We start from the raw sequence: 27,993 nt of genomic DNA, 5'->3' as shown, positions 1-27,993 counted from the left end.
ACAGAAGTGAAATGCAAACAGCTCTGTGGAAGCTTAGTAAAAAAAGAAACACGAATGTATGCACATTTAACATCTGTCTCCATGCATTTACACAAACACACACACACACACACACACACACACACACATCGTCTACTTAAGCAACATCTGTTTGTGCATTCAGGCTGGATGTTTCAAAGGCAGTTTCAAAACAAACACCCGTCTTCTGAAGCATATCATACATTTATAATAATAGAAACTTCTGCTTTTGTTCTGTGTGTGTGTGTGTGTGTGTGTGTGTGTGTGTGTGTGTGTGTGTGTGTGTGTGTGTGTGTGTGTGTGTGTTTGTGTGTGTGTGTGAAGACTGAGAAAGATGCAAAGATCTCTGGTACGCAGGGATATTGTGTGTATCGCAGTTTAAATTACTGTATTTCCAAAATGTCCTCAATTTAAACTAGACTTTTTTGTGAAATTGTCATAGTTCGAATTTTTGTGAAGTCGGTGACCCAACAGTTAATGTGGATTAAAGGATATATTCAAAATGTCTGTCCTAAAACAAAGCTCACATCTATATGATATAAGAGATGGTATAGTCGCTGTAATCATTTATTTTGTTCATCATGTTCCTTGAGTAATAGGTTTATAAAATAATTTCAATGTGTGTTTTTATCTATCTTGTACATTGTATTAAGCCATATTACATTTTACAAATGAAAAGAAAGGCAAAGTTACTTAAGGTAGGCCTACTATGAACGCAAAGTTAGAAGGAAAAGAAAATTGGGGGGCATCAGATGGCTGAAAGTCAAACTGTGCACGAAAGCAATTTCTATTTTCGTCAAAGTTAATATGAAGGTTAAGTAGATAGAGGGAAAACAAGTGAATTTCATCATACGTTGTTCTGAGATACTTGTGAGACACCAAACGAAAAAGTAATGCACTTTAATGTAAACTTTATTTGATTTGTCCAGCTCAGACTGCTAAAACCTCAAATAAGCTTTAGTGAATTTTGTCCCCATCACTTAAACTTCTTCAAAAAGACATTTGGACTGAGACTGCTTTTGAAAAACATTTGGACTGAAACTGCTTTAAAAAGAGATTTGGACTGAAACTGCTTTTGAAAAACATTTGGACTGAAACTGCTTTAAAAAGAGATTTGTTTCTGTCCAGTTTGGACGAGAGTGATGAATGCAACAGACACAAAACAATTGAAAAAACAAAAAGCTGAAGAAAATACGTGTATCGCTCCTTTAATCCAACATGGATGTCAGCCAAAACGCCTCACTGTGATACTAGTGTACACTTTTGGCCCCTTCACCCGCCCCTGCGCACCTGCACCTCGGGGCGTTCCTGGGCTCGTGCGCTCAGAAGCGCAGCGCGCGGCGGCAGGCTGCAGCGACCTGTCTCTTTAAATTGGTGTCAAAGCCGATTACCGCTGATCTCCATCGTGATTCTGTTTTCACCGTCTGTTCCCTCAATCTATTTCTGTTTTGCGTCGCTGCCGGGACGATAAGCTTTCTCGTTTTGATACATTTTCGCAGAGCCCGGTAACTCCTGCAAACTTTGGAGCATGCTGAAGTGTTTCCTGCAGGCTCTGCTTTTTCTGGGAAAGCCGACATTACAGATCTAATAGCTGTAATCTGGCAGTGAACTGCTGAGTGTGATGTGAGCTGCACCGCGGACTAACTTTTTGTACCATGGTAAACCTGGATTACCTTTCCTGCTAACGGAGTTTTGAAGCGCGTTCTACCCACGGCAGTGAGCGCCTAGTGGGGATGTGATGTGATGCCTCGGGTTACTGTTTGAAAGTTGGCACCTAAAATCAAAATCAAAATCCGGGTGGACATAAAATGCAGAAGGGCGTGCGGTACAACGAGGGCCACGCTCTGTTTCTGTCTGTGGTTGCCCGTAAAGAGGGCTCAAAGCGCGGCTTCCTGAGCAAGAAGACCACGGAGAACAGCCGCTGGACCGAGAAGTACTTCGCCCTCTACCAGAACGTGCTCTTCTACTTCGAGAACGACCAGAGCTCGAGACCCTCCGGGATATACCTGCTGGAGGGATGCACGTGCGAGCGGGCACCTGCACCCAAAGTCTCCGCCATCAGCAAGGAGCCGGTGGAGAAACAGCAGGTGAGCCCCACTAAAGAGAGCGGGAGACAGGGCGCAGTGGAGATGGAGCAGTTACAAATTAAATAAGGGTGCTGTTGTATTCCTTTGTGATTTAGGTAATGAAGCTATTCCTTTTTCTTTTTAAATAAATGTTTCCTCTTGAGCCTAATTTTGCCTCCTTTCGGACTTTGTATGCATTGATCTGTGTTTGTTTCCACTTCTACAATAGTATTTCCTCTACATTCAGAATGCACATTTTCAGCACTTCTGTGATTCTGACAAATTCATTTAAGTGCAAAGCAGCCAGGAACCCAACATACAAGAAAAGGACATGCACTACTATAAAATGTATCTTCAGTGACAATTATTCAAAAATATTATTAGAGAACAGTTAAAGGTTGTGAAATAGTTTCACTATAATACATAGGTAAAAACAGAATAATAATGTAAGAAAAGTATCATACCGTTTGTTTATACGCCTTCGTCTTTAAAAGCCTAGAGTTTTACATTTTTAATCAATACAAATGTGAATTATTTACAATATCAAAAAAGTGTTACGGTCTACACAGACTTCAATAAAATATTTTATCAGCTAGTGTCTACCTGATTAAAAACTCTGTATTGTAGTTTCATGTTACTTTTGGTTTAAAGTATTTTCCTACAAATTACTTCTATCTAAACCGGTGCTGTTTCAGTTTTGGTCCACTGATTATTTGAAAAAACATTTGAGCTCTAAGGTTAACTTGATCCTCCTCTATTGATTTTATACAGACTTCTCTTACAACTTCATGTTCTGCAGTATAGTCATTTACATAATACGTTCCTGAACACATCTCACCAGTCTCTTGTATTGCTGTGAGATCCTGTACTCTGTATCGTGTGCAAAGTAACACGTCCTATATAAAAATTGTCTGTATAGATGTAGACATAAAGGGCCTGATACTATTGATACACTTGAGTTGTCAACACAGTTAGCACCTATGAAAATATCTGTTCTCTGAGAGCTAATTTTAAATGACCCATATTGTGCTGCTGATGTGGTTCATCTCATTAGCAGCAGGCGTGATATAGACGAGTGTATATTTTCAAAACTATAATAGCACTTAGATTATATGGGTTGAATCTAATTTTCTCATCAAAATGCAGGTTATCTGTCATGCTTCTTGGGAGAAATGCTGCTTACGACACCCCGACTCAGTCATGACTTCACATTTTTTAGGGGCAGAATAAAACCATATATGCTTTTTGGACATTGTCCGCCTACACTTTGTTCCCATTTCTGGGGTGATTCTTTTGCAAGTACAGAGTTACATTTGTCATTGAAACTGCCTTAATAAGTCTGTTCTCAAGTCTATTTCATTTTATTGACATTTTAAACTGTGAGAGATCGTGAAGAGAACACAAATACGTTCCTACCTTATTAATGAAAAATAAGACTCAGCCTATCACTACAAAACATATTGCAGTTATGTAATGAATATTGTTTTTAAAATGTCCTTTTATATTGTTATTGAAGAGAGTCTGACAAGGGAGTTTCTTTAATTGTATTCATACCTCATAGTTTTATTTCATTTCAGGCTTCCCCCTGTGAGACCTGTTTATATAAAAGAGATTACATCTTTTTGTGTGCACTACAGGTTATAAAGATTTTTGTCTATAAAGAACGATATTCCTGTCTCTGTATCGGAGCTTTATTTTCCTCATCACAATCCAACATGAGCTAATGGGTCCAATATGTCAGTACATGGATTACTGTTGGGGATTTATCACTGCCTTTAGCAAAGAGTGCATCCCTTTTTTAAATTCCCTTTTATACATATTTAAAATGTGTTGGGGGCTTTATATTATAGTGGAGACTAAGTTACAAAGGCTCAACTAGGTGATTTGGATGTGTGCTGTCATGGCCTGGCTCTTAGCCATAACAAACGCGTGGAGAAGGACGAGTATATATAGGAAAAAGGTATTTAATATATATTATAAAGCTCAATGTGGCCGAAGCCAAACAAAAAGACAAAGCAAAGAAAGAATAGGCAACGTGGCTGCTCTCTCAGGTCCGGTCCTCTGCAGGGGAGAGAGATCAAGAATCTGGCTCCGGCCTCTTAAACCTCCGGTGCCATCCGTCAGGTGTCCTCCGTCAGTGCAAGCAGGGTCGTCACAGTGCTAAAATGTAGTCTGCATCACATCAGAAAGCAAAGCTGCTGTTACGTTAGCACCTCTGACAATATTTCTCTGTAACATTGACATACTGCTAATTTCCCTCATGCCCAGCCATATTGTGAAAATCAATGTCTCTGCTGAAATTAAATGTTTAAATTGGTAAACACTGTCCAACAGGGATGCTTCTCATCATTGCAATATAGAGTGAAAATCTCATAACTATTGGATAGATTGGCGCATCATTTTGTAAAGACACTCATATTCTCCAGAAAACTAATTGAGATGACTTTAGTGGTCCTTACCAACTATTGGATTAATCGACATGAAACTTAGCAAAGACAATCAGACACAAAAGGCTTCATACAACAGACACTTTTCCCATATTTGCATTAAACCCTGGAAAACACTTGAACTTGCAGAGCGTTCAAAGGAACTAATAACAGTTGGGAGAGTCCTGCTTCTTTAGAAGGAAGAATAAGAAGTTAAATTCTCCCCCCCCACCCAAATATGTTCGTACAAACCGAAAAGGCACACTTTGGGGAAACCTCAAATTCATCTTTTTTTTTTCAACACCTAAAAATCCCCTTAGAAATTCAGTCTGGGTTTATCGTCTGTACATCTTTTCATCCCCACTTGAGAGCAATCACTGTATTCTCAGCAGAGTCGGTATGTGTCCATTGTAGTTTCCCTGCAGCAACACCTGGTCCTTTCTGCCGCAGAGAAACACTCATAACTGCATTAAGGAGTTTTCAGTAATTGTACTTGGCCGGGAAAAGAAAAAGGAGGGCAGTTTTTACTCCAAATACCCAGTTTGCCTCTGGTTGTTTTTTTTTGCACATTGTTCATTTGTTTCATAATGAAAAAAATGTTCTTTTAAAAAGGCCTGTAATGAAACTTTAATTACAGGCCTTTTTAAAAGAACATTTTCCCAGAGTAGAGTGTTTTGCGTTGTTGGATTTTTGCAGCTCACATGTAAAACCTGTTACCAGATAGGTATCGTTAGCAGGAGGCAGACGAAGAAGAGTGAAATCTGTCAGTATCATTTTAAACACGCACACTTGTACAGAGCAGATTGTGTGTGATGTCATGTTTCATAATGCAACATAGAGATCATGAACCATTACGAGTAGAAGTTATTCCTCTTTCTTCATGTAGATTTCAGGGTTCCTTTTTTGTTAGGCCATGTAAAAACATCTCCTCATATAAAGTCATTTGTATTGGTATCTTAAAAACTTCTAAAACAAGTAGAAACAATTCCTCTGTTAATGCAATAAGACTGCCTAAATGAGTTTCAAAATAATTAAACTCACTTAGAGAATGTACTGCTGAAAATAAAGAACACAGTCACTAGAAACAAATGATATGAATGTAGACTTCAGACAACAATTTGATTTGCATTTGGAGTTGCAAATGCTTGTTTTAAGATAATTCAAAGACGGACTTACAGTTAAGGAAAGAAGTTTTCATGAGCTGCAACCAATAAGAGAAGGATTTTCAGCATCTGTAACGGCTCTTTTTTTGGTGTTTCTAGGACAGAGGTGGGTAAGGCTGACCCATGCACGGTGAAAGTTTGGCATTAGAGGTGCGGGGGGGCTGTCTGCTCTGAGGTCAGCGCTGCCAGCAGGAAACCAGAGGGGACAGTACAAACAAGCCAGATTCAACAACTTCTAAAGTAGTCCTTTAATAAGGCTTCAGGTCAGGTTAGGTTAGAAAAGTACAATGACCTGTTGTCTGAAGGCCAAAGTGTTTCACTTCTGGTGGGAGTGAAAGGAGTGATACAAGTTTGTACACATGAAAAGTGATAGTAGTTCATGCACAATACTACCACTTATGAAACAGCACAGCCCTTCCACTAAATCGAATGCAAACATTTTTCACAGTACTTTGACATTGTTATTGTATTCCCATTTTTGTATATTTACATTTCCTGTTAACATGTTTTAATGATTTTTTAAATACATTTTATTATATGTATTTAACATCTGCTCTTAGTTTTCATCTTAATTAATCAAATTCCTTGTATGTGTAAACCGGAGTTGGTTCTGATTCTTTCTTAATGTATTGTTTATTCCTTAACAATCAGAAATCTGAAAATTCACATCACAATTATTCCTAAACTCCAGATGACTTCATCAAATGTCTTGTTTTGTCCAAGCAAAAGGAAAATAAAATATCTATAAGGCATAATGCAGCAAAAGCCTCTGAGGAACCATCAAATGTTTGGCATTTTTACGATTAATCCATTATCAAAGTAGTTGCAGATTCATTTTTGAATCAACTGACTGTAGGAGCTACTGAGAATACAGCTGTAAGAACATGAATACTTTAATTAACTTTTAATTGACATTTTACCATAGTTTTTATGCTGAGAGATGCAGTTCTGTGTCAGAAGAATCTCATCTAACATCCAGCCTAACAGCAGCCTCTCTAGATTCACGACACAGACGCACTCATTGTTTGATCTCCGGCTGATGGAGGCCAGTGTGAGCTCAATCTAAAGCCCGTTTCTAATGCAGCGACATTAAAGTCGGATAAGACATCAGACAGCATCAAAGTACTCTTGTGAAATTGGTAACTCGGCTCATTTGATGTCCAGTCTCTGCACAGATATGAAATATTCAGTGTCCTGTTTCTGTGGCTGGTCATAATAAGGCTGTTCATTAACATGTCTGTGATCAGGTCTGTGATGTCTTCAGTGTTCCTCTCGTCCTTATTTTATTTGCAGTTAGATTTGAACTACTGAGAGTGAGTGACTTTAATGAGGAATTATTTATTTTAGCAAATAAAAGCCATAAAAATACAAATATAATAGGAAACGGTCCACCTAACAGTGAGTTAGTCACTTCACAATGGTTACATTTAGAACACTTAAATATTTTATTTATACTCATCTTTGTGAAGTTAAATCTTCCGATTCGGCTTTGCAAATTCAAAAACGTGAATCGAAGTATATTGTGAGGTTTACAAATTCAAAGAATTAGATTAAACAATGCAAAAGAAGTTGTCTATTTGAATAGTGGCTGATTGATATTCAAAGTAAAATATTTCATGATATATATATATATATATATATATATTCATATTATTGTATATTGCTTAACTAAAATACAATTACTGTATCATTACCACTCAGTGGAAAATTATATGTGGTAAAGTGTTGTATCTAAAATCAAAGGGACTAAAATTTCAATAAATATAGTTGAGTTACAGTAAAAGTACAATAGTGTCCTCCAATATAGTAGTGGAGCTGAAGTATAAATTGGATGTATAATTAAAGGACACGTATCTCAGTAATATGTACTTACTCACATTCCACCACAGCAAGGAGGATGTCATTATAAATTATTATGGCTATTATTTGCTTTCATCGTTTTGTCAAGATAAACGTACTTCTTTTATTGTTCATTATATGAAGCGTAAAGGCACATTTTTGTTATGAGTTCTTCTGGGTAGATGATTGTACAAGACTTCAGTTGTGTTATACGCCAGGTACCATCTTTTTGTGGCAAATCTTATTTGTAATGCCGGTGAAAGGGAGAGCTGCCATTCTTTGTTTTCACTGTGATGTTATACAGTATAAAGGCAGTATATTCTTCTTGTCTGAGAAATGTTTCACCTCTGCCGCTGCATTATTGGTTTCTTATTAGTGCTTGTGGATATGCGAGACAAAATAAACGACTTAAATACCCACAAATACCATAAAAAAGTATTAATCCACATGGAGTTGTTTACATCAGTTTCAATGTTGTCCTGGAAAGCTACAGTAGTGTTTACTCACTGAACCTGATGCCACATCCCTCTTAATTGGATTAGTCTTTGAGATAAATGGGCTGTTGCGTATAAACAACAGTGAGTGACAATATAACTCTCTGCTGCGAGTTGGTGCTTAATTCACTGCAAACATTATAATCCAGGCTCAAAGTTCAAGTAACTCAGTGAAACCTATGGTTGTTTCTGAGCATGTACTTACATCATGTCAGAACATATGCAGACAATAAGGCAGTGATCTATGTAAGACCATGAATTATGATCAATTCAAGCATTAATCTGTTTACTTCCTGTATAAATACGATATATGTGCGTCTTCAACCATTTGCTTCAATGAATAAGATGAAACAATCACACGATGCCACTATGGATCAAAATTAGAAGATACTTCTCAATACAAAATATCGATTATTTAGAAATAATACGACATTTGCTGATTAAATACAAAGCATATCACAATTTCAGGGCCTGCGATCTATATCAGATCATTTCATATTGCCTTTTAACCCAAACTAAAACAATGAATTGGCATGTTGCAAATACCAAAACAATGCGCTGAAAGACAATAAAAAGCTTAAAAACATAAAACATTTCCGTTTTTTCCGTCTGTTCTGGGCTAGGCAAGTTGGGAAGTCTTTTTATCTAAAGTTAAAGGGGCCCTATTAAGCTTTTGGGGGGTTTCCCTTTCCTGTAGTGTGTTATATAGGTTTGTGTGCATGTAAATGGTCTGCAAAGGCTAACATCCCTATGTTCCCTCCAGAGGGAGTTTCTCTCCCACACACCCCGCCCCCTGTCTGAAACGCCTGTATTGGACTCCTTTGTAAACTTGAGTAACACAATGACATCACTACGTAACACTTGCGCTACTATTGGCAAGCAAAAAATTGCGCATGAAAGGCTAAGGGGTGGGACATCTCTAAGTTGTTGACCAATCAAAAAGAGCCGGCCAGCTAACCAATCAGAGCAGACTGGGCTCTGGTTTCAGACAGAGGGTGAAAAGAGTTGCTGCAGCACAGGCAGTATGAGAAACCTTTTTGAACATTAAAGCATGTCAGAGTTGGGGCACAAAATACAAATGTGAACCTGAAACTGAGCATAATAGGGCCCCTTTAAATAAACTCAATTGTTGCTTTTATTTTGTAAGGTCTGACCACATTTGAAATCTTTTGTAAAAAATGTTCTTCCTCCTGCCCACTGTTTTAGCTTTATGCCAATGCTGCTGCCCACTATAGGCTATCTGACTGATGTGTTTCCATGGCGACAAGGGTTGATAGTTGGAGTGGCTAATGTAATTTTACACTATACAGCAAGTTGAATAAACACAGCGCTGGACACATTTTAGTAAGAGGAGAATTACGCAGTAATATAAACGATAGAGGCGATCTGTGATGGACAACATGAGGGGATACGATTATAAGTGTGTGCTAAGTTAGACTTTTAAAATATTGTTTGCAATTCTTTGGGTTTGACAGCTTTACTCTTACAATTATACTCTTACAGTTATAGAAATATATAATCTGAACAGCCCTCCATTTTAAGATACGATATACTGCAGTTGCTCATTTATTCATTGTAATGTACTTAGTTTTTATTTTATTTTGTATATTTACATTTGGTGTCAATACTTGCATTTTATTTAATGCTTAATAGTGTTTCAAAAATATTTATTTTGTATAATCGTTATATTTTTGACCTTCTCTTACACCTTATTTCCTCATGTTGTTTTTGTTTGCTCCATCATACACCAAAGCAAATTCCTTGTATGTGTAAACGTACCTGGCAATAAACTTGATTCTGATTCTGATATATGAGAACAGTTGATTGTTTTCAATTAAAACCAATTATTTTATTGTTAGAAGTTGCATTTAAATGAAAACTAAAGCAGGATTCTGTCTGAACATGCAGTCCTGTCTGAGTTTGTAGCTAACGTGTGGCGTGGCTCTGGGAGGCTGCTGTGCTCGACTAAGAATAGCCTCCTTTTGCCTGCAGTCACTGTCTGAATACAGAGCCAACACCACTGCACACAGACTCCACTACACCCTGCTGGTCCCTGTGCTATTTGTAGCCCACCTTTAACTGTACTCAGAGTGGATATGTCTGTCTATCTGGGAGCAATACTTGTGTCCATCCCTCCAAATCGAGTGTGTGTGTGTGTGTGTGTGTGTGTGTGTGTGTGTGTGTGTGTGTGTGTCTCATGAAGATGTCCCTGTTCTGTCAAGTTTTATAAAGATTGAGACAATTAATGCATTTACATTCTTAATGAATATAAGCTGAGAAAAAAAATAAACTGACTCTCTTGTCGATAGGAATACATTTGATGATGCAACACTTATTTAAAGTACTTTTGATTCTTTATTTAGATACCTGTTAGTCTACAAAGTGGCCTCTAGTCTTGATTCTAGTTTTCACTGTACTACTTAAACACATTTGCTTCTTAAATAAAAAGAAAATGAGAGGAAATCAATTCCATAATTCTTTCATCAAAAAAAATTGAACATCGAAATTAACTAAAAAATCATAAATTAAAGAGTTAAGTCTGGTCTCATCTATACTTGGAAGACCCAGGTGCCATTTAGGATACCATGTTTCTACAGTGAGTTGGAAAGTCTCCCAATACTTTCAATGTTGTGGCTTTTCAGATCCAAACCCACTAGTGCATACTTAAGACATACATCTTAATAAACTTAAAAAAAGAACACTTAAAAAGGCTCAGTGCCTTCCTAAAACAGCTGGTCACTGTAGTCTTGTATCATAGCAGACAGAAGGAAATGTGATTAGGACTATTTTTAAAGTACAGTGTGTGTGAGTTCATGGTCATTCAGGAACATGTCAACCAGTAAGATGTGTTTTTTTATAGTTCTTGGACACGGTGGAACTCTATGGCACAGAGGGAAGAGATATCGGGCTTTGATGCATGTTCTTCATGAGCTTTTGTCTTATGCTCTCTCTGTAAGTGGAGGACACGCGAAGCGAAATAATTCAAACACAAAACCAATGTCCTGCGGGTCGTGTTGTAAGTGAGTCTCAAACATTGTGAGCTGAAACCAAGCAGGAGCTCGTACATCAGTGTCTGTGCACGGCAGACAGATGAGATGATTATTTTTGTGACGGGGCGTAGTGAGGCTGAGTGCGGGGCGATGCTCAGCTTAAAGCTGTGTTTGTCTGTCCGTCCCTCTCATTGTTATCCTCTAGCTTAGAGCAGGCTTGTGGCCGGGCAAGCCGCATTAGCAATGCGAGGAGCTGTACGAGCCCTGATGGTTATGTAACCCCTCCCCTCCCGCCAACACACACACAAACACACATGCATTCATGCACGCACACACACAAACAAACAAGCCCTTAAGCCTCTCTGGTCCGTAGCAGGCACACGCTAGCAAGTGTCTCTCACCCGCTTATCGTTACATCATTACTATACAGGCCTACTTTCTCCATGCAGCCCGCTCAGTGTAAAGTATACTGTCAGATGTTAAATGCAATGCAAAAAATATATGTGCAGCAAGTTACTGCCTTCAATGCATGGCTTACTTTAGTAGGCACATCTACCAAAATGTATACAATTATTTCTTTATCAGCTGAGAAATAGCTCAATTTCTTTATGTTTAGCTAACTCTCTATCAACAATTGCAAGTAAGTATTTTTTTTATTGTAAGCTTTTTCCATATAACTTTTATAACTAATAAAGCAAGTATTTATACCGTTTGAAATCTGCTGTTCATGCTATGCATGCTCATCTGTGTGCACGTCTATTAGGAAAAAGGATTATATAATGTTTGTGGTGGCTCTTTGTGATGCTCACAATATCTCAGTTGTTGACTTGTCTGTTCAGATTCTGCTGATTCTGGAGAACAATATTAATGTAGTTATTACTGTCTGTGCTTATTTCCATTATGTCTTCGGATGTAGTGAAACATTGTGTGTTACATATAGTTGGCGATACAACCAGCTCTGTAGGAGACAGGGGAAGCAATGTAAAACAATGTCTCTTCAAAACTAGACCTGGGGAATGTATGGTTTAGTAGCCACACACACACGCACACACACACACGCACACACACACACACACACACACACACACACACACACACACACACACACACACACACACACACACACACACACACACACACACACACACACACACTTCTTAAGCAACATCTGTTTGTGCATTCAGGCTGGATGTTTCAAAACACACACCCATCTTCTGAAGCNTGTGTGTGTGTGTGTGTGTGTGTGTGTGTGTGGCTACTAAACCAGACATTCCCCAGGTAAAGATAAAGTCCGTCAAAAACCACACTATACAGCCTAAAAACGTGTTATTTGTTGTCACTGCAGCCTATGTACTCATGTATAAACAAAATTCAGCATGTTCAGAAGAATAACATACCCAAATGTGTACTTTTTAAATTGTGCATACCATGATTTAAACATAAGTTGGTGAATGGATGACTTAATGATTGAAACAAAGTCCCTGTTGAGCCTAAATATTGCAGCAAGTCGCATTTATCATTTGTTCTTTTTACGTTGAGGAAAGGGAAGCAGCTGGTAAAAGGTTTGCTCTCATAATAAAACAAGAGTATGACATGAGTACTTTTTGAATTGTATAACATGTTATTAATGAATGACTTGGTCATTACAAATGTAGCTTTAATGTCTCCTTAATCTTTGAGTCATTGCTATGTATGAGATTTGTGATATCTTGTTGTTGAGACTCGACAAAAGTATACAAGGTAACGCTGCCAATCGCTGCTTTGAAATGTGGACTTCTGCTTTCTACCTTGAAACAATATCTGTCAGGTTTCATGATCAGGAAGTGAGGGCTGTCTGCTAAACAAAACTGCATTGTTTGTTGATTCTTTGAACAACAAGGCACCAAAGGTTTGGATGTGTTGATCTACGAGGATCAGGTTACTGTATCATTTTAATGCAATAGACATTAATGTTGCAGGAGGAAGCATCGATCCACACAGTAATCATAATAACACCAAGGTTGTAGTGATGACATTGCACTTAGCTCTGGTATATTCAGCATTTTTTACTATCAGAGTGCTGTGGCTCCACACATGATATTATAAGCACTATTTAAGTTAATCTCCCAGGTTGCTGTGAGTCACTGTTTGATGCATTGTTGATATTGATGTTGGTGATTTTTAAGCTTCTCTTGATCAAATCAAAATGACGGATGGAGTTTTGTTGAATGTAAAATGTGAAACACTGAGTGATGGAGGAGAATACAGTTAGTGTCTTTACTGGAAGTTAAAGCAATGATGGATAAAAGACACTGGAAGACAATAACCTACTCTCTCACTGGTTTTCACTTATAGTGAACAAGACTGCTGAGTAAGTTCTTACCCAAGAGGTAATAGTGTTTTTAAAATGTAGAACTCAATAACAATACAATAAACACAATAAATGGTGTGTATGAAGAAGTATAACCCAACTGTTTATTGATGGTTTAACACTGGATTTGTTAGTGAGTGGTACACTGTGGTCATAAAGGGATGGACATGGTCAGCAACAATACTCAGGTCGGCTGTGTTGTTTAAAACATGCTCAACTGGGACTAGTGGCACAAAGTATGCCAAGAAAATATCCCCCACACCTTTATACCAGCCTGAACCGTTGGATGGATCCATGCTTTCATGTTGTTTGCGCCAAATTCTGACCCTACCGTCCGAATGTCGCAGCAGAAATCGAGACTCATCACACCAGGCAACATTTTTCCAATCTTCTAGGGTCCAGTCTTGGGGGGCCCGTGTGAATTGTAGACTGAGTTTCCTGTTCTTAGCTGACAGAATTTGCACCCGGTGTGGTCTTCTGCTGCTGTAGCCCATCTGCTTCAAGGTTTCCTGTGTTGTGCGTTCAGAGAGGGTCTTCTGCATACCTTGGTTGAAACTCGTGGTTATTTGAGTTACTGTTGCCTTTCTATCATCTTGAACCAGTCCATTCCCCTCTGACCTCTGGCATCAACAAGGCATTTTCTCCCAGAGAACTGCTGCACACTGGATATTTTCCCTTTTTCGGATCATTCTCTGTAAACCTTAGAGATGGTTGTGCATGATAATCCCAGTAGATCAGCAGTTTCTGAAACAGACCAGCCCGTCTGGCCCTTAAATCACCTTTTCTTCCCAATTCTGATGCTCTGTTTGAACTTCACCAGGTCGTCTTGACCATGTCTAAAGGCATTGAGTTGCTGCCATGTGATTGGCTGATTCAGATATTTGCATTAATGGGCGATTGAACATGTGTACACAATAAAGCAGCCAGTGAGTGTATTATAGCTCTTTTCTTCCTGGCAAAAAAAGGTTGATCCTGATTAAGTCAAATTATATCCAAAAGTTTAAAAGCATTAATGGTGTTGTGTGTACTTTATACAGTATCAACAGCACCTTTGCTCATTCTCACCTCATGTCAATATGAATCTTATAAGAAATGCATATGATAAATTGAATCATTCTCCTGCACATTTTTTATAAAAATAAAATAATGTAACTATGTTGTATTTGTGTCTCTTCTGCAGCACTACTTCCTGGTGGTTTTTGGCCACGATGGACAGAAACCTCTGGAGCTGCGGACGGAGGAAGAGTCCGACTGCAACGAGTGGGTGGAGTCTGTGCAGCAGGCCAGGTAAAAGACTAAATAAAGAATTTCACTAAGGTTTAATGTTATAGTGGTGTACTTTTATTCAGTAGTGTAATTGATTTTGAACAACATATTGTATTTTACCTCAAGATGCAACAATAGTAAAAAGCTTAAAATTCCAGTACTAACAAACTAATAATAAAAGAATCAGACATCAGTAACTGGCAACATTTTAATGCAGAACCAGCACTTTACCTGTAATGGAGTATGTTATGTTATGATATTAATACTTTTACTAAGGTAAAGGATCTGAATACTTCATCCACCATGGTCATCTCCTTACAAATGAAATGTTTTTCATCACAACACACAGTTATTCTTTATCTTTCATGACATAAGGTGTTGAATAACTCTCAGTTTTTCTACTCTCTGCTTGGATTTTGTGCTGATGCACGTTTGACATAACGACCACGTGTTATTCCATAGTTGTTTAACATCTAAGAGTGTGTGTGGTGTGTGTGTGTGTGAACGTGGACGTGTTCTGCTCGCAGCGGTTCACATTTAGATCACACTGGTGCTGTATGGCTACACCGGTTACATCACAGAGCTGATCTAGCCACTCGACCTCTAGTCCTCTCTTTTCACTCTGTTTATTTCTCTATGTGAACATTCAGGAGGAAATATAAAGCAAACCAGCTTTATTTCATATTTCAGGAAGACATATCACACATAATGTCAGGTGGTTACTTTTTGACAGAGAGAAGAAGTTCTCAGATACCTAAAAGTAAATAAAAAATATAAATAAAGGCATTAAACTCTTGTCTAAAAATACTCAACATAAAAGTCTAATGGATTTTTGGTAGCCTATCAGAAGTAAAAGTACTCATTGCTCAGAATTGCTCCTTTCATAGTATATCATTATCATAGAACAATATTCCGTTTTTTTTACTAACACCTTGAGTAAAAGTATAACGTTTCTTACATTTATAAAAACACTCAAGTAAAGTACACTTAGGTCAACATTTTACTTGCTTAAGTACAGTATTTAGGTAAAAAATACTATATAACATATACAAACATGCATTCAAAGTACAGTACTTGATTACGTAAGTGTTTTTATTCATATCTTAGTATAATCAGCAAAATGCACTTCATCATATCAAAAGTACTCATAATGCAGAATGTGTCCTTTGGCCTTTTCGTTATTATAAAATATTATAATATTTTAAGAGCCAATTTGAGGCATATTATACACGTATATTTATATATATATTTATTTTAAATAACTAAGTGTTAAGTACATTTAGAGTAGTAAAGAGTTCAATCATTCCCTCTGAATTTGATTGGAGTAAGAGTATTGGGTAAAAGAAAATGTAAATACAATTCCAGTTTGTTATAAACATGATGAATCTCTTGGTTTGTTTTATTTATCTCACACAAGTCTCGTTTCCCCACTTGCTTGCTGTAGTTACTCCGACATCATCATCGAGCGTGAGATCCTGATGCAGAAGTACATCCACCTGGTGCAGATCATGGAGACGGAGAAGATCGCAGCCAATCAGCTCCGCACTCAGCTGGAGGACCAGGACACGGAGATCGAGAGGCTCAAAGCTGAGGTATGCATGAGTGCATCCACATCTGCGTGTGCATGCATACATAAACACACACACACACACACACACACACACACACACACACACACACACACACACACACACACACACACACACACACACACACACACATGCATGTGCTCAGACACTCGGATGCAGATCTGGCATGCATGATGGGAAAACACTTGAGTTTGGAGCGCATGTGTCTCTTAAATGTAAACACAGCAGGGCTCCAGTGATTCCCAGAACATTACTTCCTCATCATGCATCGAAATATTTGTTGTTTTCAGCCTCTAAAGCTGTTTCATGAATGTTTTAACCTCTGGGCCCGTGTATTCACATGGAGACTGTTGTTGCCAGATTGTTATGATGAACAAAACCAAGGAGAGGATGCTGCCTTACCACAACAACCAAGAGGAGGAAGACCCAGATATTAAAAAGATCAAAAAGGTACATTGATGGTTTCTAGTGCTGGAATGCAGTTTCCACAATGCCTTCCCTCAACTACTGAACTTAAGTTTATATTCAAGGTTGTTTGCTTGTTTATTTCCATTTAATACAACAGAGAGAAATGTTTTGAGTTCTACTCTACTTCATTATCTGAGCTTTAGATAGTTAACAGAATAATGTTTTATACCCTTCCTGTCCAGTGTTAACCATGTATCTCCAGATGTGTTCATCTTTATTGCAATATTCTGAAGAACTAAATATTCCTTAATTCTTCTACTTTTTAAGCAAAATAAACTATTTGAAAACCTATTTAAAAAATCAGCTCTGTTATGATCTCATAAAGACATTTTACTTTAAAGGTCGTTCTCACAAGACAGCAACACCACAAACATATGATGATTGTATAGAATATGATAAATTGCCATAGATGTAACCATCTATAAGTATAGAAAGGCATTCAAAATAGCACAACCTTTACAATGTTAAGCATTAAAATATAACATACACACAAGTGCAGAAGTAATATCTATCAAAAAATATTATAAACGATAGTTAAATACTGCACAATTGCCCCTTTATGTACATCTTGCTTACACATACTTTACTTAAGTAAGGTTTTGAATGCAATACTTTTACTTGTCGTGGAGATTTTTAACAGTGTGGTTTTATGTCCTTCACTAAAGCAAAGGATCTAAATACTTCTGCCACCTTTGTTAACTACAAAAAATAACGAAGGCAGGAGAACAAAAATGGATCTTATTGTGCTGTGGCTGTGCAGGTTCAGAGCTTCATGCGAGGCTGGCTGTGTCGGAGGAAGTGGAAGATCATCGTCCAGGACTACATCTCCTCCCCTCACGCTGAGAGCATGAGGAAGAGGAACCAGATCGTCTTCAACATGGTGGAGGCAGAGACAGAGTACGTCCACCAGCTCTCCATCCTCGTCAACTGTTTCCTGCGGCCGCTCCGCATGGCGGCCAGCTCCAAGAAACCTCCCATCAACCACGATAACGTCAGCACCATCTTCCTAAACAGGTATCTTATTATAATTGACTGTTAATTTGAAGTGAATGCTATCTGTAATAGTTGATAGTTACAATAAGGATCTCTCCCTCTGTAGTGAGACCATCATGTTTCTGCACGAGATCTTCCATCAAGGTCTGAATGCTCGGATCGCCAACTGGCCCACTCTAGTTCTTGGTGAGTCCTGCGCTACACTTTTGGCTGATTGAATTACAATTTGCATATGCATTACGTCCCTACAAACCCTTTTGACATCACTGATTTCCAAACTTGCTGTATCCACTTCCCTGCAGTATGAAAAAAAAAACATTTGAAAAACATTTGACATATTTATCACATTTATCATCTCACATCTGAAGAAATCCCCCAAATAATAACAGAAATGATAAAAACTTTACTGTTTTCTGTGGTGGATAAAGTAACAAAGAAAATCAGTTTAAACCATTTTGTCCTGTTAAAAGCTGCTTACTTTATGATTATTATGATTTTCTATCTCAAAGTTAATATTTGAGTTGTTTGTTTTTCGCGCGCAGCGGACCTGTTTGACATCTTGCTGCCGATGCTGAACATCTACCAGGAGTTTGTGCGTAACCACCAGTACAGCCTGCAGGTTCTGGCTAACTGTAAGCAGAACAGAGACTTCGACAAGCTGCTCAAACAGTACGAGTCCAACGCTGCCTGTGAGGGCCGCATGCTGGAGACCTTCCTCACCTACCCCATGTTCCAGGTGAGCTAGTGCACACTACATAGTACGTTTACTCATGTACAATACGCAAGTACACATTGAGGTTCTTTTACTTGAGTAATTCATGCATCTTTATACTTTTACATCACTTTTGAATTAATATATTCTTAATTTATCAGTCAAGTAGTTTTGAGTCAACTACAGCGTTAGATATTTTCAGATTTATATTTTTCTTTCCGGATAACGCAGCGTCTCTTCAAATGTGTGGATTTTGAATGGCATGAAAATGAGTGCATCTAATTTAAATTAACTTTTTTAAAACCATCTTCAATCGGCTTGCAAATACATCGCCGCAAAGCTGAAAACCTGGCGTTTTTTTCTGAGCTAACAGGACAACGTACACATTATTGTAACAGTAACATTAATCCCAAAACATAAAATATAAAGACCTGAAACAATGACAGGCAACATGTGATTGCCTTCTTTTACTTTTCGTGCTCTATATACTTTCTGTTAAATATTAACACATTACTTTTCACTGATTCAAACACCCTCTTATATACGATGTTCAAAAAGCAGCTTTCACTTTTTATCGTCGTCGATTGAGAAAAAGCTGACGAAGACAATTGTTGTGTGTATTTCAGATTCCACGGTACATCATCACTCTTCATGAGCTGCTGGCTCACACACCTCATGAGCATGTGGAGCGAAAGAGTCTGGAGTTTGCCAAATCCAAGCTGGAGGAGCTGTCGAAGTGAGTGTCAGAACATCACGCAGATAACAATAGTGATGGATGGTAATTGGTGATGATGATGATGATGATTCGTGTGTTGTCAGGATGATGCACGATGAGGTGAGCGACACTGAGAACATCAGGAAGAATCTGGCCATAGAGAGGATGATTGTAGAGGGCTGTGACATCCTTTTAGACACCAGTCAGACTTTTGTCAGACAAGGTGAGCTTCTTCTACAGCACCTGTTGTAAAAAAACAGCATTTTATTCCACCACCTTCCTCTCACTCCCGTCTGTCTCCATGAACAGGCTCTCTCATCCAGCTGCCGTCCAGCAGCGAGCGGGGGATGCTCAGTAAAGTCCGCCTGGGCTCCCTCTCTCTGAGGAAGGAAGGAGAGCGCCAGTGTTTCCTCTTCACCAAACACTTCCTCATCTGTACACGAACATCTGGAGGAAAGCTTCACCTGCTGAAGGTCAGCCTCATCTGTCTGGATATATTTATCCAAACATGGTTGAAGTTATAGTTTACTACTTTGAAATCACTTTGATTGTCTTCTAAAACTAGTGAAACCACTTCCTGGTGAGATTGTATTTCAGTGCAAATCAAATAATTAATTTGCATTGTAACATCTTCTCTCCCCCAACAGCAAGGAGGCACGTTGTCTCTGATAGAGTGCACCCTAATTGAAGAACTAGAGGCCAATGACGAGGACTGTGAGTATCCTTCATACCAAACCATTTGTTGTTTCTTTTTTTAACGTTGTTTGTTGTTAACTGAGGCTTGGACCTTTTGATGCAGACAATGCAGCAGGTCAAGGCTTCAACCACCTGGAGTTTAAGGTCGTGGTGGAGCCTCCTGACGGTCAGGCCTTCTCTGTCGTCCTCTTGGCTCCTTCACGCCAAGAAAAGGCCGCCTGGACCAGCGATATCAGCCAGGTATGTCTGACTGTTTTAAAGCTGGTAGCCATCTCTCAAATGCTAGATAAAAGAGGACCAAAGTGTCTACTAACCTTTGTTTCAGTGCATCGATAATATCCGATGTAACGGCCTGATGACCAGCGTCTTTGAGGAGAACTCCAAAGTATCGGTGCCGCACATGATCAAGTAAGAAAAAAGGGAATTCTGATGGTCTAAGAAACATATACAACATGAAGAAGCTTACAATTAGAAGCAGTGACAATTACACAGCTCAATCATCTCTATGTATTTGAGCCCCTTCAAAAGTTTACATTACAAATATATGACTCACTAAGGTTCCAAATGTGGATGAATCCACTGCGGAAATGCATTATACCTTCCTTTTTGTGTAAAATTTGCTAAAAAGCTGTTTTATGTAATGACTGAGCCTTTTTTTTTTTTTTTAAAGGAACCCATTTGTATGAGAGTTATCTTTCAAGTAGAGTTGAGTTTAAAGTAGAGCTGATTTTAAGAATGTCCTCATCCTTTTGACTTTACTTTTTTTTGTTGCCAAGATCCGATGCCCGCCTGCATAAAGACGACATCGACATCTGCTTCAGTAAGACCCTGAACTCCTGTAAGGTCCCTCAGATCCGGTATGCCAGCGTGGAGCGGCTGCTGGAGCGACTCACTGACCTGCGCTTCCTCTCCATCGACTTCCTGAACACCTTCCTCCACACCTACAGGATCTTCACCACGGCGGCCGTCGTCATCGACAAGCTGGCCGACATCTACAGGAAGCCGTTCACCTCCATACCCGTCAGGTACATAACACCGTGTCAAGCTGTAACACCTGCACATACTGTAGGCTACTAAATACATTTAAGTACTGTACTGAATTACTAAATTACTGAACCAGTACACCATGCAACAAAGTTTGTTCTTGTAAAATCTAATTGTTTCATGGTTCCAGATTTACAAATGCAAATAAATCCTTCGTTTTAGTAATTGTACTGTATTTATAATAACAAGGTTTAAGGTTTAAGGTTTATTAAGAAACATTTTCACGGTGTCACAGAATTTCTCATCTTTTCACAAACCAAATGGTAAATTGATTAATTGAGAAAATAAGCAGCATCCATATTGAAATAAAGATAATTTAAGATAAACCTTTATTAATCCAGGAAATCCGACAAGTACATGCTTTTTCTCAAGAAGTATTTTAATGCAGGACTTTTGCTTGCTGTAAACTGTTAATAGTACTTTAAATTACGTTAAACCATTTTAAATACTTCCTCCATACTTCCTCCACCGCAGCATCACTGTGTTAATTTGTTTGCACACATTCATCCATCCTCATTGTCCTTCCCTCTCCTCTCATGTAACGGACTCATCCTGCAGTGCAGTCACTCCATCTCCATGTTGTTCTTCATCCTCCTCATTATTCACCTCCTTTCTTCATCTATCTCTCTGCCATACTCTTCCTCTTCCTGTCACTGTCCCAGGATCGAGCGGCTTTCATGTGACCGTCTGTCCATCATGTCCCTCTGTCCTGACTACAGTCTGAAGATCACACAGCTGGCCCTGGACCAGTCCAAGTAAAGCCCATCAGTAGAGAGAGAGCTCAGTCTGCGTTTTTCAGGGACACATCTACAGATCCTCTCTCTTTGTCTCTCAGGTCTCTGGAGCTCTTCTTCGCCACCAACCAGGGCTCATGGGGGACGGACCCTCTGAACAACAAATCCCCGAGGCTGATCCGCAAGTTTTCCTCTCCTCCGCCCCTCACCCTCTCCTCCCGCACCTCCTCCCCCGTCCACTGCCGCAAGCTCTCCCTCAATTGCCCCATCAGTGGAAAACCAGGAGTCTTGGATGTGTCCCCCACCTCTTCTGCAGCCAACTCCCCCACCTTCAGTCACTGCCCCTCCATCTCCTCCCCTCCTCCCAACTCACCCAGGCCTACCTCTGGCTTTTTCTCCTCTCTGCCCACCGCCCCGCGCTCTCCCAGCCTCCCCCATGCCTCTGGAGTTTCCTCCCCGCCCCCCACCTCCACCAAGGCCCCCGTGGACTTCAGCCGCGGTCCCGGGTCCCCAGAGCCGAGCCCAGCTGCCGGGGAGGACGTCAGCGGAGAGCTGCCTCGCTTAGACGCCTTCTGTGGGAAGCTGAGGCGCAGCATCCGCAGGGGTGTGTAGCTGGAGCACAAAGCATATGGTTCACACTCTGCAGTCTCATGTGAAAATCAGGCACACAACTGTTCCAGAAATATGGTTTAGAAACAGGTAAAAGCAGAGTTTAGGTGGCTTTGCGATCTAGTGCAAATAGAGGGACACAGAAATGGGTCACTGTTACCCAACGGAGGAATAATCGTGCTCTTGGATCACCATCTGGCTCCAGCAGACAGCTTATTCACTATAAAAGCAGCGGCAGAGCACCAGGTCAGAAAATGTCTGACAACAAATTAGGAGGAGAGAAAGAAATGAAGAGATAAACTTAGCTCTTACGTGGCAGCTGGAGTGTCTCCTAAGAGGAAAATGACGTATTGAATGGACGAGCCCTCAAACAAAACCCAAAATACCTCAGATTCCAAGTAGGCCAAAAATAGACATGAGCCAGAGCCTGTTTAAAGTTATATTGTTGAGTTGTTTTTTGTATCCACTCTACTGTAATTTCTCACTTGTACCAAACCATGTTTAGAATAAGAATGAAGTATTGTAACATCATGTTGCAAATGTTTGAGCTCTCTCTTTCCTTTACCGTAAAAGTTGTCCTGGAGTCAGTTTCTATGGACAAGTTTCTCCCTGAAACACCGGCCAGCAGCGAGCCGGGCGACATGTCTCCTTGCCGCTCGCCTTCAACACCGAGACACCTCCGCTTCAGACAGTCAGGAGGTACGACCAGTACAAACACACACAGACACACACTTATTGTATTCCCTTGTGTTTCTAATGTCAGTTATTCCCTGCAGTCACTCCCGGGGATAACTCACGCTGCCCGTTGTCGCCAGCTTCAGCGTTTGCAATCGCCACAGCTGCTGCGGGCCATAGCAGCACCCAGAGTGAGTACAGCAAGTCATTAAGGTCAAAAGATACACAACAGAGGAAGGTCGTCTGTGGTGGAAAGTGACTAAGTTCATTTATTTAGAACTGCACGTTGTTTAGAAATGCAATTTGAGATACTTGACAATTTCCACTTTCTGCTACTTTAAACTTCCACTCCACTATATCTCATAGACACATATTGTACTTTTTACTCCACTAAATGTATTCGATAATATATTTTTTGAAATGAGCCATTTTGCATAGTGAGTACTTTTGGTACCTTTATCATATTTTGATATTGCTATACTTTTATATGTAACTATTGAATGCAGGACTACATGTAACATAGAGTTTTTCTATACTGTTGTATAGCTACTTTTACTTATGTGTAAGTTTTTTTACTATCACTTTAGGAGTAGTAATTTCACCACTTTTCTTTAGACTTGAAACTCCACATATCACAATGAAGTCTGTTAACAGGGAGCTAAATAGCAATACTGACCTTGGACTTTTAAAATGGTTGCCCTTATCTTTACCCCTCGTAGGTTTTATTAATTCTGACAAAGTCTGTGACAAGGAATTCATCATCCGGAGAGCTGCGACCAACAGAGTTCTCAACGTGCTGCGACACTGGATTTCCAAGCACTCTCAGGTGAGTCCACAAAAACAAAAAGCCTTTACATGCGTCCAAAAGATCCAAACACTTTGAGCCAGCCCACCTGAAAGAGTCTGTTGTTGTTTCTGTTATCATTGCCATCAGGCCTACCCCCCTCTGTGTGTGTGTCCTCACCTGTCAGTATTTCCCCGATGGAGGTGCTCTTTGCTCTGCGTGTCCTCCTCCCACCCATGAGGCGAGCAGAAAGGTCAACCTCCTCCCCTGGGACACTAAAACAACTATCACTTTCTGTCAAGATTATATAAGATGCTATTTTTGTACCTGCATGTTTGTAGCCTGAAAAGTGAACATTTATAATGTATTAAGTGGTCCTTTTAATAAACACAGTTCTGGGTCCATGTGGGCAATATCAGTCTGTGTGCTATGACCTTAAGTTTCACCACAGAACATCACTTTGTAAAGAAACAAAACCATTTACTTAGGAAAAACGTAACTTCATTTTTTATCAAACTGCTAAACGCAACCACAGTTTTTTTAACGCAGCTCTTTCCCTTGCCAAATAAGTGTGAACATGATTTTAAGACTGTTAATGATTTCTTTTTTTTCCTTTTCTTTTCTGTCTGGGATTAAGTAAAAATACACCAATAGATGTGAATTTCCATCTAGACTAGAAGGCATCCTTCTCATGTCTGCTGCTACATTAAGAGGCAGTTGGGATTTGAATGCACTTTAATACAATGAAATCAGTTTGATGTGCTTTTCAAAAGTGCCATGATTTTCCTTGATTCTTGGAGACTCTAATTACTATATTTTTTGTTTTTTTGTTTGTTAGTTTGTTGTTTTTTCTCTGGTTATAGTATACAGTGTACATTTTAGTTTTGCAGGACTCCCTGGCAGAGGAGATATTATATCTCAATGAGACTTTTATGGTTAAAATATTAAACTGTTTTCTAAATAAACTTTGAGTGTGTGTCATGTTGATTATAACGCAGATATGGTTACATTCAAGCAAAATGTCTTTGAATAATCATAACATGGATATCATAGACAACATTTTACATTGTTGACCTGAATCTGCTCAAGTAAGTATTTCTGCAAACATGCAATACCCAAATATTATCTGTAGCTGTAACTTAGTACTAAATCTGTATAAATGTGTTCTCCATCAGGACTTTGAAATGAACATTGGGCTGAAGATGGGGGTGATCAATCTGCTGGAGGAGGTGCTACGAGACCCTGACCTGCTGCCTCAGGAGAGAAAAGCAACATCAAACATTTTAAGGTACAAAGTCAGCAAGGTGTTATAAAATTGAAAAAATTGCTTTTTTGTGATTCACGTATTATCTATCTACATATAATGCCAGCATAATGAAAAGAACATATATTAAAACTGAAGAAAATGTAGTGCAGTACATCTGCAGTTTATGCGATGTGTCAATGTGCATAACAGTGTCTGTTTTGTTCTTCAGTGCACTTTCTCAAGAAGAACAAGATGATGCTCAGCTAAAGATAGAGGACATATTACAGATGGTCAGTATGAACACCTATTAGGAGCACAATGTATTAATATACTTAATCATAAGTGCATTTTAAGCCATTTTTGAAATAATTTATCTCCAGAAAAGCTGTCCCCTACTACACTTCATTGTGGTAAGAATAATGATAATGTATAATCATCAGAGGTGGGGGACTCGAGTCGCATATTTTTGGACTTGAGACTTGAGACAGTTACCGGAGCGGCAAGTAGGAAGTGGAGCACACAGGAAACAACCGTTTCATTGCAGACTGTAATGTTTATGTTGGGAAATGGCAGTGCATACATTATTTTAGATATATTTCTAACTCAGACTCTCATTCACTTCATGAAATTGCTACAGCACCAGGAGGCAGCGGGACATGTAACTCCGCCTCTGAGAAGTGCAGCACCAGCGCGCAAAGAGCTGTGTCTTTTACGCAACGCTTGCACTGTGTTTACTTTCATTAGAACGGCTAAAGAGCGACCGCAGGCTGCTACGTTTTAACCACGCACACCTCTACACACATCGAACTGCCCGATTAGTCCCCCTATTACTCGTTTTATGAAGGAGATGTCCAGTCACTAAGGAGCATGATGTGTCTGTGTTTGTGCTCTGCTCAGCTCTGCTCTGTGTGTGTGTGTTTGGTGAGTTTGTGTGTGTCCGACAACGGCATTTGTTTTCAAATGACCATGAACAGTAATTTACACACATCTGGCCAACTCCATATGTACAGTATATGTGGGTGTTCCCAAATGAAATAAATGTGTTTAATCTTAATGTCGCACTGTCTGCACACAAACACACATATCATGCGCCCTGGTACACTATTCCGNTGGGGCCATCTAATAGATACTTTTTACACAAACATATTTACCAATTGACCAATCATTATGGCGCAATAAGGCTTTCTGTCCATCGCGACCAATGCCCAGACGCAGCCGCTCCTGGCAGCTTGGGCCTCTCACAGTGGGCCGTTACTCGTGAAAGCAGGCTTCAGGAGGCTATTCAGCTATAGCACACGAATCTCTTCTAGCAGCCGCATGGCCTCATACGGCGAACCTCTCAGTATCATATAACCTCTTTGCTTCGTTTTCCTTCTTACTCACAAGACGGTTAGTTGTTTACTAGTTTTGTAGACTAAAACAGGAACATGCTACAGACCTCGTCATCGGTATGCGACTCGTCACCACGCATCGATCATCTTGCGAGGGTTGTTGAGCGGCTGGAGACCGTCAGCTTACCCCAGAGAGCCTGCAACTGAACTGCAGAGAACACACTGTCAAATATTATCCAGCATTCTGATGAGGATCTATACATCACGTACTATAGAGGGAGATCATGATTATGGCCTATTACCATTGCTTAAGTTGAATAACTCAATTCTGAATAGGGCAGACGAAATAGCAGACAAGGTAGCTCTAATCAAGGAACCATGTGGCAGTCATAATCAATGCGCAGAAAGGAAGTCCAGTCATTAAGCGCGATGGTAGGCAGTAGAACATGGTCTCATTTGATTTAGCGAAAGCATTGCAATGATTTTTAATGAATATTGTTAGTCAATCATTGTTTATTCAGGTAGGTAGCAGAGGGGGGGGACTCGAGTCACATGTTTTTGGAACTTGAGACTGGCTTGACTAACATTGATAAAAGACTTGACTTGAATTCATAGACTTGACAGGACTTTTACTTTTTAAAATTAAATATTTGTATTTGTTTTGTGTATTGTAGGGTATGGAAGCCCATTTTCCGCACACTTATAAAAATAAAATCCCCATGTAAAGTCATAATGAGATAAAAAGTCCATAAATTATGAGATAAAAAAGTCGAAATTATGAGATAAAAAGTCATAATTATGAGATAAAAAGTTGAAATAATGAGATGAAAAGTCATAATTATGAGATAAAAAGTCGAAATAATGAGATAAAAAGTCGAAATAATGAGATGACTTTTTTATCTCATAATTATGACTTTTCAATGGGGATTTTATTTTTTTCAAGTGGCGGAAATGGGCTTCCATAGTAGGGAGCCCCTAAAGGGCAATGAAAAAAGAAAAAGACACTGTATCTCGTTCGCAAGAGAAAGCGCCAAGTAGGAAGTGGAGCACACAGGAGACAACCGTTTCATTACAGACTGTAATGTTTATGTTGGGAAATGGCAGTGCATACATTATTTTAGATATATTTCTAACCCTATGGGCTCAGAACAGTCTCATAATACACACATGCACACAGAAGGATTTACACTTGTGTTTCCGGATCCACACTTGTGTTTTTCAATGCACACACAAATGTGTTCCGTTTCATATACATGTAAATGAAATCCAAATACAGAAAAAAGTTTTACATATGTATTTTTGATCCACACATATTTGTTTTCCGTTTAAAACCTCTGAACCTGCAAACACAAACCGCTTTCTGTGCACGGATCGCTGTGCATTCGTGTGTGGGTTTTTGAGACTCCCCTGACGGTCAGCCGATTTGTACTTGTAATTTCTCTCATCTATAGCCAATCAGATGTCTCCTCCAGTCTAAGCCAATCACATGAGCGCGCCCTCACAAGGGTATGATTTCTTGCGTTCATGACACTTCATATACGCATTTTGCACTGTCCGGTCAGCTCGCTAAACAGAGGGCGGAGCATCCAGGTGATCATGCAGGAGCCTACGTCTCTCCGTCAGACTCAGCAGCCCTGATCTGATCTCTCTCTCTCGCGTCCGGTTATACTTCAACTTGCGTTTATGTCCATACCGATCCAGATCCAGCGCTTCCTCCTGATCGGCCTTTGTAGGAGCAGCACCGATCAACACTGATTAAGCGAGTGAATATCGGCCGATAATGAC

General features: G+C 39.5%; 1 protein-coding gene across 2 annotated transcripts; it reads left to right on the top strand.

Moving 5' to 3' along the window:
* Nucleotides 1-1,364: 1,364 nt before the first annotated feature.
* On the top strand, nucleotides 1,365-25,303 carry LOC104948037 (ras-specific guanine nucleotide-releasing factor 2-like). 2 transcript variants are annotated; one of them, XM_010774189.1, is made up of 21 exons: nucleotides 1,365-2,105; nucleotides 14,527-14,633; nucleotides 16,057-16,204; nucleotides 16,562-16,651; nucleotides 17,430-17,683; nucleotides 17,769-17,848; nucleotides 18,205-18,398; nucleotides 19,001-19,110; nucleotides 19,194-19,312; nucleotides 19,399-19,562; nucleotides 19,737-19,803; nucleotides 19,889-20,025; nucleotides 20,111-20,193; nucleotides 20,562-20,810; nucleotides 21,492-21,584; nucleotides 21,665-22,167; nucleotides 22,746-22,871; nucleotides 22,949-23,038; nucleotides 23,567-23,673; nucleotides 24,807-24,919; nucleotides 25,107-25,303. In XM_010774189.1, the coding sequence occupies exons 1-21, from the start codon at nucleotides 1,827-1,829 to the stop codon at nucleotides 25,186-25,188; spliced, it is 3,195 nt and encodes a 1,064-aa protein (XP_010772491.1). In that variant the 5' UTR covers nucleotides 1,365-1,826; the 3' UTR covers nucleotides 25,189-25,303. The 2 variants fall into 2 exon arrangements, with proteins under 2 accessions (XP_010772491.1, XP_010772492.1); XM_010774190.1 differs by lacking the exon at nucleotides 21,492-21,584.
* The last annotated feature ends 2,690 nt before the right edge of the window (nucleotides 25,304-27,993 follow it).

The sequence above is a fragment of the Notothenia coriiceps genome, unplaced genomic scaffold (genome assembly GCF_000735185.1).
Source record: "Notothenia coriiceps isolate Sejong01 unplaced genomic scaffold, NC01 NC01_scaffold00013592, whole genome shotgun sequence".
Taxonomy (NCBI): domain Eukaryota; kingdom Metazoa; phylum Chordata; class Actinopteri; order Perciformes; family Nototheniidae; genus Notothenia; species Notothenia coriiceps.
The sequence above is the reverse complement of the archived record's forward strand: the minus strand, read 5'-3'. Positions and strand labels throughout refer to the sequence as shown.